Here is a 9,814-nt window from a genome sequence, read left to right on the forward strand (position 1 = left end):
AATTGTGTCATATTGGCTGCTTTAATTGACCATTATTAAAGCACCAGATTATTTGGAGCCTTGTCGGCAAGTTGTTGATGTGTTGTGTGTTTAGCAGTGTTTACAGAACGCCTGATTAAGAGAGAGAACGTAACAATATTTAATGTAAAAAAAAATTTTCGGACACTCATTTGAGGCCCCCCCTTAAGTCAGTGATATCTTTTTATTTCGGAGCTCCTTTCTCTTTTTTAATATTTGCATACTTAAAGTTGTATTTATTATACGCATAGTATATTTTTGAAACTTGTGATTCGTGACAGAAGCAAAGTCGGCGTTATGCATAGGCAAACTAGGCAGCCGCCTAGGGCCGCGGATTGGAAGTGGTACCTCGCATGAGACTCAAAATGATTTTCTTAGAGAAATAGCGAAAATTGTGCCCAACGCGGTTGTTACAGTACATTAGGTTTTAAATAAATTGGTTAATTGTTTTTATCTCTGATTGTCTTTTAATTTTCTTTTACCTTTGGGCGTCACAAAATTCACTTCACCTAAGGCCTCCACTTATCTAAGGCCGGCCCTGATAGAAGGGTTACAGCTGAACAGACATTATTGAGGATATAGTTTCTCTGATATCCGTATTGAATTAATAGACAACCTGTTGAGTGAGAAAATTCATTATGTTGACAGTGTAAAAATCAGGGTAGGCAAATTGTTTTCAACGCCAAGTTTTCGCGGATTAACAGTATATATAATCCAGAAGATTACAGAATAGCGTATCCAGAAGCTTAGAGGTTTTGTGGTAAGATCTCTTATATTATTATTTATCAAAGCCATCAGCTGATTATATCTGTGTCATATGCACTTAAGGCTAACTATTTAGCAGAGCGCCTTTTTAAGTGTTGGCATTGGCTTAGTAATGTGGATTAAAAGACTAAGTTATTTGAAATTAAAACCTCGAATGCCTTAATTAAATGGTAATCTATAGGTTATATATATTGATAGGCTGAATAGATCATCTCAACAAGAGCATAAACAAAGTATTCTCGTGATAGAAAACGACTTTACTTAAAATGAATAAAGAAGAGAGAATGTAATTAAATCTTTTGGCTTTAATTTGTTTTTAATATGAACAAAATGTTTTGTAAAACCTTTTAGCGATAGTGAGATTTTTGTAATTTTTTGGAATGAAAACTAGTGGTAAAGTAACTCACAAGATATAATTCATACAATACTTAGATAATAATTAAATAAAAACAAACAACAAAACAAACAATTGCCAATAATGAAAGTTTCTCTACGATTTAAGAAGAAAATGAAACGTATAATAGGTTACAAAGCTGCTTTTAACATTCATGTAGCGTTAGTAGTGTTTTTTTTTTTTTAAATAAAATCCGAAACTACCTATTATCGATAATGACCTTTTTAGAGAACTAAATTAAATGTAATATAAATCAAAAATAGCTTTTTTAAAACCACCCACTGGGTGGCCAATTATTGATAACCAAACTTTTGAGATGCTTTGTGAAACAAAAATAATCTAAAAAAGCAAATTGTAATCCTTAAAAACCCTGAACAATCAATTATCGATTTTTGGATTTTGAATCTTTTAGCGTTAATATGTTTTTCATTTTTAAAAAATTCGCAACAACATGTTATGGATAGTAAGATTTTTAAAAATTTTGGGAAGAAAAATTAAATGTTACATAAGCCAGGAGAACGACTTCAAGCCATCATTTGGTTTTAACGGTTTTTTTTTTTTGCAAATTTGGAACAGCCTATTACCAGATATTGAGATTTAAAAAAGTGAAATCAGATTTTCAATACATTCTCTTTTGTATGTATGTTAAAAAAATTAATATCAGATTATTTAAGACTTCCTGGTAATTAATGTAGCTTACTGTTGTTGCGCGGCATGCCACTGCACAAAAATCAATGCATAAGAAAGAAACTCAATAAAAAAAAACAACATATGAATGACATTTACAAACAATATGATTTCTTAGGTATTAAAAACAAAAGATAGTTTCTATTCAATTTAAGTAGCATATGTTTCAGGAAACGCACTAATAATTGTTATCATATTTAATGTTTAACATTTTTACATAATTGTAACATATTTTACAGATATATTTCAATAACTGTTACTATTAAAATATATTTAAAATATATTTTTGTTAGTGTAGCCTACCTTAGATTTAATTATTGTTCTAAAAGTGTTTTTTTTAAATGAAAAAATGACTTACATAACGATTTAAAATTAAAAAAAAACGGTTTGCTTTTAGAAAACAAAATAGTAGTCGTTGTACCACAACTTTTCAAGCTGCAAAATATCAAGAAATGGGATTATATATATAAATATTTCTTTTTAGTTTTTGAGATCCGATCGTACTGGAGACATATCAAACATACGAAGCTGATTGCTGCTTTTTCCTTTTCTTGATTTTAAATTTTGAGCTTAAATTGCTTTTTTAAAATATTTTTAGATTTGGACAAAAGTGTTAGTTAATAGGATCTAATAATAAAAAATAATGCGTGAAGTAAAAAAAAAAGTCAAAGATTATAAAGATCCAAGTTCAAAGGTGGCTTAGACCTGACACTGTTATTTGTATAGTTCATTCTTATTTTCAGCTTAACATCATATCATCATGCTATTCAAAATTGGTTACGTTTTCCTGCTGGGTTTGTTCTGTGTGCTGGGTCAATCTGATGAGGTCGATACGGCTCCTAGTGATGTAGACGACGCGCCTAGTGAGGTAGACAATGATGTAGATGGCATAGATTATATCGAATTGGAATATGATATAGATTGGGATGCCGTAGACGATTATTTAGATAGCGTAAGTATCATTTAATTTTCTCTCTCTCTCTCTCTCTATTTCTCTCCTCTTCTCTCTCCTCTTCTCTCTCCTCTTATCTCTCATGTTTTCTCTCCTCTTCTCTATCCTCTTCTCTCTCTTCTTCTCTCTCCTCTTCTCTCTCCTCTTCTCTCTCCTCTTCACTCTCCTCTTCTCTCTCACTTTCTCACTCATCTTCTCTCTCACATTCTCACTCCTCTTCTATCTCCTCTTCTCTCTCCTCTTCTCTCTCCTCTTCTCTCTCCTCATCTCTCTCCTCTTCTCCCTCCTCTTCTCTCTCCTCTTCTCCCTCCTCTTCTCTCTCCTCTTCTCTCTCCTCTTCACTCTCCTCTTCTCTCTCACTTTCTCACTCGCTCATCTCCCTCCTCTTCTATCTCCTCTTCTCTCTCCTCTTCTCTCTCCTCTTCTCTCTCCTCATCTCTCTCCTCTTCTCCCTCCTCTTCTCTCTCCTCTTCTCCCTCCTCTTCTCTCTCCTCTTCTCTCTCACTTTCTCTCTCCTCTCTCACTTTCTCTCTCCCTCATCTCCCTCCTCTTCTATCTCCTCCTCTCTCACTTTCTCACTCCTCTTCACTCTCCTCTTCTCTCTCATCTTCTCTCTGACTTTCTCTCTCTTCTTCTCTCTCCTCTTCTCTGTCCTCTTCTCTGTCCTCTTCTCTCTCCTCTTCTCTCTCCTCATCTCTCTCCTCTTCTCCCTCCTCTTCTCTCTCCTCTTCTCCCTCCTCTTCTCTCTCCTCTTCTCTCTGACTTTCTCTCTCCTCTTCTCTCTCACTTTCTCTCTCCTCTCTCACTTTCTCTCTCCCTCATCTCCCTCCTCTTCTATCTCCTCTTCTCTCTCACTTTCTCACTCCTCTTCACTCTCCTCTTCTCTCTCCTCTTCTCTCTGACTTTCTCTCTCTTCATCTCTCTCCTCTTCTCTGTCCTCTTTTCTATCCTCTTCTCTCTCATTTTCTCTCTCCTCTTCTCTCTCCTTTTCTCTATCTTCTTCTCTCTCCTCTTCTTTCTCCTTTTCTTTCTCCTTTTCTCTCTCCTCTTCTCTCTCCTCTTCTTTCTCCTTTTCTTTCTCCTCTTCTCTCTCCTCTTCTATCTCCTCTTCTCTTTCATTTTCTCTCTCCTCTCCTCTTCTCTCTCCTCTTCTCTCTCCTCTTCTCTCTTCTCATCTCCCTCCTCTTCTTTATCATCTTCTTTCTCCTCTCTCATCTTCTCTCTCCTCTTCTCTCTCCTCTTTTCTCTCTTCTTCTCTCTCCTTTTCTCTCTCCTCTTCTCTCTCACTTTCTCTCTCCTCTTCTCTCTCCTCTTCTCCCTCCTCTTCTCTCTGCTTTTCTCGCTCCTCTTCTCTCTCCTCTTCTCTCTCCTCTTCTCTCTCTCCTCTTATCTCTCACTTTCTCTCTCTTCTTCTCTTTGTTCTTCTCTCTCCTCTTCTCTCTCTCTTCTCTTTCTTCTTATCTCTCATCTTCTCTTTCACTTTCTCTCTCCTCTTCTCTCTCCTTTTCTCTCTCCTCTTCTTTCTCCTCTTCTCTCTCCTCTCCTCTTTCACTTTCTCTCTCCTCTTCTCTCTCCTCTTCTCTCTCCTCTTCTATCTCCTTTTCTTTCTCCTCTTCTCTCTCTTCTTCTCTCTCCTCTCTCCTTTCTCTTTTGTTGGGGTGGGGGGGGGAAGGGAGGGTAAACCTTAAGCTTTCAACGTAATGCACGACTGAACAGCTAAATCCGTTTGTCCACCTAGCAACGGGATCGCGTTAACTCTTAAATTGCTGAGCTGTTTGAATAATGAGTTCCTACACAATGGAATCACAATTCTGTTGTTTAGAGGATAAACTACCACACGCATCTTAAAAGTTAAAATCACGATGTTGATGAGAAATTTCGGCTTCACTTGTGTTTCCTAAGCTGCTCAAGACTCTATCTCATGTACTACCCCATCCACACTCACATCAGGGCCGGCGTTAGATAACAGGAGGCCCTATGCGAAGTGAATAGTTTTGTCCCAAATAAAATATAAAATCGATGCTAACCGAAAATATAAATTTAAGACGGAAACAAAATATTGCGCAGTTAAAAATTATTAAAACAGAGTTACAGTTTCACACAAGAACAAGTGAGAAACCGGAATGAATCTCATCACGGGTTAAATATGGAAACGTGAAAAATTTCGATCAAAGTTTACATAGTATAAATCTACCACGAAAAAGTACATTATACTAAGGTAATAACCTTGTGACCAGATAAACTAAGGAATAAACAGCGCGGTGCTGCCACTTGCGTAACATTCTTCAAAAAGGGTCTTTGATAGGAAGTTTTACCTGGACCTCCTTCTTCAATTTGTTGGTATAAAAACGTATATAATTTATTTACTTTATTTTTTTTTCTTTTCAGTTACAGAAAAGAGACTTCTGGGGAGATGTTGCCAAATGGGCTAAAATAGCTGGAGATGTGGCGACAGCCGCTAACGGAAGGGATGTTAGACGCAAGGACCTGTCACTGGCACTCAAAAAAAGAGACTTCTGGGAAGATGTTGCCAAATGGGCTAAAATAGCTGGAGATGTGGCGACAGCCGCTAACGGAAGGGATGTTAGACGCAAGGACCTGTCACTGGCACTCAAAAAAAGAGACTTCTGGGAAGATGTTGCCAATTGGGCTCCTGGAGTAGCAGCTATTGCAAGCAGAGATGTTGCATAAGTTGTACCAGCTGCCAGTACAGTTGGTCAAACAAGGGGACCTCCACTAAACACTTAATAAAATGTCATTACATCAATCTCATTAACTTTTATTGCTTAATTGGAAATGTTGAAGTTAAATTAAAGAATACAGATATACATAAATCCTACGTGTTTATTTTTTGATGCTTGACTTTTTAGCGGCCCCCGAAAGGGGAAAAGACGCTATTAGTTTTGTGCGAAATGTCTGTCCGTCTGTCCGTCTGTCCGTCCGTCCCGTTTAGATCTCGTAAACTAGAAGAGATATTAAAAATCCGACTTCACAATATTTTAGACCATTCAAAGTTCTGATGCAACGGCTACTTTTTTTTTTCCTGAAAGCGAAAATTCTAATTTTTAAAATTAATTATGCAAGCAGTTTTTTATAAGAAAAAGCTAATTAGTATGCATTATATGTTAGACCTAATTTAAGACGAATAGTAATCTTATAAACATCATTTTCGTGATCACTTTTTCTATGTAGAACAGAGAGATTGAGCCTTTTCAAAACAATTAACTTATTTAGTTCGAACCGAGGGTCCCGGGTTCGAATCCTGGTGAAGACTGGGATTTTCAACTTCTGAGTCTACCCAGCTCTAATGGTTACCTGACATTAGTTGGGGAAAAGCAAAGGCGGTTGGTCGTTGTGCTGGCTACATGACACCCTCGTTAACCGTAGGCCACAAAAACAGATGAACTTTACATCATCTGCCCTATAGACCACAAACTAGTTAGGCCAGGGTCACATCTAACTTTACATTCACTTTCACGTATCCTTTGATCTGCGGGACGGTTGGGGCACTACACAAGATCTGTTAACCTTCTTTCTCCATTCTTATCTCTCATTTGTCTTTGATATAATTTCATTCGGATTTTCTTTCTGAAAATAATGAAGCCTACCTGGGTGGACCACTGGTCGTGCGGTTTGCGCGCTGGACTGTCGTTTGGATTTATCGACGATCGAAGGTTCAAACCGTGCCTGCTCCCAACCCCCGTCGTCCTGCGGGAGGTTTGGACTAGGAAGTAAACTATCTTCAACTCTGAAGGATTATCCGAATTATGTAAAACATTTTACTTCGGGGGCCGATTTTGAGTTTGTGTTTCCACACAAACTGTCTTTTGTAACCTTGTTTTTTTTTTTTTTGTTTTTTTTTTTCTAAAAATTTTCTAAAAAATTCTACGTTTTTTCGGTACAAATTCTCTGAAAAGTTAAAACATCTTCTGTTTTAAATACATCCTCATTGATATGGCGGCTTGATCTCATTAGACATGTTATTTTATTTTATAAAACAAAATACTATGTGCAAAAAATTGGTAATTTCAATAGAAAAAGAAATCTTTCGCGTCTCCACACGGGGGAAGGCCACAATTAAATTTAGTCGGTCTTTTCGTCTGTCATGAAATCGGATTTTTGTTTCCAGTTTTTTTTAGATCTAAACTCGCAAGACGGATGAAAAGAATGAACAAGTAAAAAGCATATAGCAACCTTTCCCATGTCTTTCTTTTACGATTTGTTTTTTGTTTGTTTGTCAAATGAAGGGAAAGAAAGGAAAAACAAAATATAAAAATTAAAAACTTTCAAAAATAAATACAAATTATACAAAAAGAAAGAACTCTGCACCTACAACTATATCTATCAATAAATTACTGTTTTTTATTTGGTACCAAACTAAATCATTATTAACCAACAAATTATTGAATTGCACAAGTGTTTCTCAACTTGTTATTTAACACTTTCCCGTATTCGTTGAATTTAGAGAAATGCTTCTCTTCTTTTTTTTAGGTCGGATTTTTTTCTCATTTATTTCAATAAAAAAATATTTTTTTTTAAATATGGTTCACTTAAACATGTGAAAAGGGGTGCAGATTTCAATATGTTCAGCATCAGTATCAGAAACTATGAACTTCATACTACCAAGAACCACTACTCTATCTCCGAAAGGATGAGATGTATACGTCATACAAGTGTTGCCGATACGACATGATACAATATACGGAGATGTATTGTATTAATGTTTAGGGCCGGTCCTACAGGTTGCGGGGCCCCTATGCGAAACGGATTTTGCGGGGCCTAATTTGGGTTGTGATAACGATAAAAAAGTGAAAATTAAGACTTTGTTTTAGAAAATAAATTCGTCTTTGCATTTTATTTATAGTTTACTAAGTGCAAAATCACTGTTAAAAATTAACTTTATGAGCCATCTACAGTAGGTAGTAGTTTTCCAACAAAAAGCCGATAAATATTCAGATCTGCCTTTTAGATTTACTATCGACTAACAAAATATCGCTTTTTTTTTTTAAGAGGTCGAAATAGACTATTAAAGTAAATTAAGTAAATTAAAACTTCTTGTTTTGGTTAAAATTCGGCTTATTATTACATTTTTATTAAATGAAAGCTGACAATGCCGTTTTTTTTTAAATCGCGAGTAGGATTGTCGTTTTCCATATTGAATAACACCCCGAAATGACAATTTTGTCTCTTTTAAGGAGATTTTTATCAATTTTTAGAAGATTTAATAATTTCTGCAGATTTTCATGACTTTTTCTTACATTTGATGATTTCAGGAGAATTCCAAGAACCCTTTAATATTAAGTTTAAATGGTTTAATATAATAAGTTACACCTAGAATTCGCATCGCGCGGGGCCTATGAAAGCGCGGGGCCCACCGCGGCAGCATAGGTTGCAGTGGCCTAAGACCGGCCCTGTTAATGTTATTACATTTATTACAGTTATTAATTTATTAAATTACTTATATTCATATGTAACCAGTGAACTGTCATCAGTGTATATATAACAATGAAAAGCTCTTTTAGCATCCTCTGTTTGGGACCCCTCAACTCAAAAAAACATTAGGAAACTTAAACACAAAATAGAGCAGTGAGATTCGTAACAAACGAATATTCACATTTGACTAGACTAACATCTTTAGTAAAATCACTAAGTTTAGAAAGCCTTCTGGACAGAAGACGTAAAAGTAAAGTATCAATTATACATAAAACACTGAACCATAATCTTCAAATACAAAAAACAAAACCTAATAAAATACTCAGAAAGACAAAAAGATAAAGGCACATTACTCGTTCCATATGCTAGGACACATTTGTACAAATACTCCTTCTTCCCTAGCGCTATTAGAGCATGGAATGGGTTGCCTGAGCTAGCCAGGAAAACCAGTGACTTGGCAGACTTTAAGTCATTGGTTAATATGCATGACAGAATGCATGACGCGTAGGACATAATCATCTTCTTTTTTGAAGTAACGTCTGTATTATATAAGATAAGATACCTTAGCAAACCTTAGCGAACTGATCACTCCATATATCCCTCAGAGAGCTCAATGGACTCAACGCTTCTAGTGGTGCCAAGTCTGTCCCTCAAAAGCTACGGGCTGAGGGATTTTTCAGTGCACGGACCAAAGGTTTGGAACTCTCTCCCCATTGATCTCAGACAGACAACATGCTTCACTACATTCAAGTGGAACACTAAGTCCTATCTGTTTAAAACTTTTTTAGATTAGCTTGTCATGTTAGCTGTCGTGTTTGTGTTTGTAATGTTATCATAGCGTCTTGAGCCTACACTTTGTTTGTTAACAGCGCTCTATAAATAAAATTATTATTATTATTATTATTAATTGATAATAATGATATATGATTCAATGTTAACATGGCCTAACTGATATCATTGAATTATTACACTTGTTTTGTAAATCTGACTCAAGGCCACCAATAATAACTTATCCCTTTCGATAAATGCAAGTGTAGTCTACATACAGATCCAGTGACTAAATAGATACTCTGGGAGTTGGGGACATCCGTGCAAAATGCAAGAAATGTGACACTGTTTCCACGGACTCTCCACATTGATGGCATTGGGAGTAGAAGTTCAGACTTAATCGGGCAAAGTATGTACTATGTACCGATAATACAGTGGGTTACACCAGGCAATACAAACACACACACAGAATTCGTAAAACTAGTTTTAACATTGAATCCACATAGAAAAAACCTTGCGATCCATAAGGCAGATGCTGTTTCAGTGCCTCACGGTTAACGAGGGTGTCATGAAGCCAGCACAACAAACAACCACCTTTACTTTTCGTTAATGTTAGATATCCATTAGAACTGGGTGGGCTCAGAAGCGCCAAAAGGATGCGAACTCGAGACCTCCACGGCGTTCGGAAGCCAAACGCTTTACCACTTGTCATAAAAAGATAAATGTCGATTTGTATTTACGCTGTCCGATGTCTGCTATTTACGCTGTCTGTTGTCTCTCCGTGCATCATTGTGCGT

General features: G+C 36.4%; 1 protein-coding gene across 1 annotated transcript; it reads left to right on the forward strand.

The window, feature by feature from the left end:
• Nucleotides 1-628: 628 nt before the first annotated feature.
• Nucleotides 629-5,650, forward strand: LOC106061514 (uncharacterized). Its single transcript, XM_056042276.1, has 3 exons — nt 629-778; nt 2,608-2,816; nt 5,205-5,650. Exons 2-3 carry the CDS (start codon nt 2,625-2,627, stop codon nt 5,505-5,507), a joined length of 495 nt encoding a protein of 164 aa, XP_055898251.1. The 5' UTR covers nt 629-778; nt 2,608-2,624; the 3' UTR covers nt 5,508-5,650.
• The last annotated feature ends 4,164 nt before the right edge of the window (nt 5,651-9,814 follow it).

Source organism: Biomphalaria glabrata, chromosome 9 (assembly GCF_947242115.1).
Source record: "Biomphalaria glabrata chromosome 9, xgBioGlab47.1, whole genome shotgun sequence".
NCBI classification, from domain to species: domain Eukaryota; kingdom Metazoa; phylum Mollusca; class Gastropoda; family Planorbidae; genus Biomphalaria; species Biomphalaria glabrata.

What these genes read in the sequence shown, in the direction of transcription:
- LOC106061514 (XM_056042276.1), top strand. Translation starts at nt 2,625, where the DNA reads ATGCTATTCAAAATTGGTTACGTTTTCCTGCTGGGTTTGTTCTGTGTG. An exon ending in TAGACGATTATTTAGATAGC is followed by an intron (nt 2,817 to 5,204) that starts GTAAGTATCATT and finishes TTTTCTTTTCAG; the next exon opens with TTACAGAAAAGAGACTTCTG.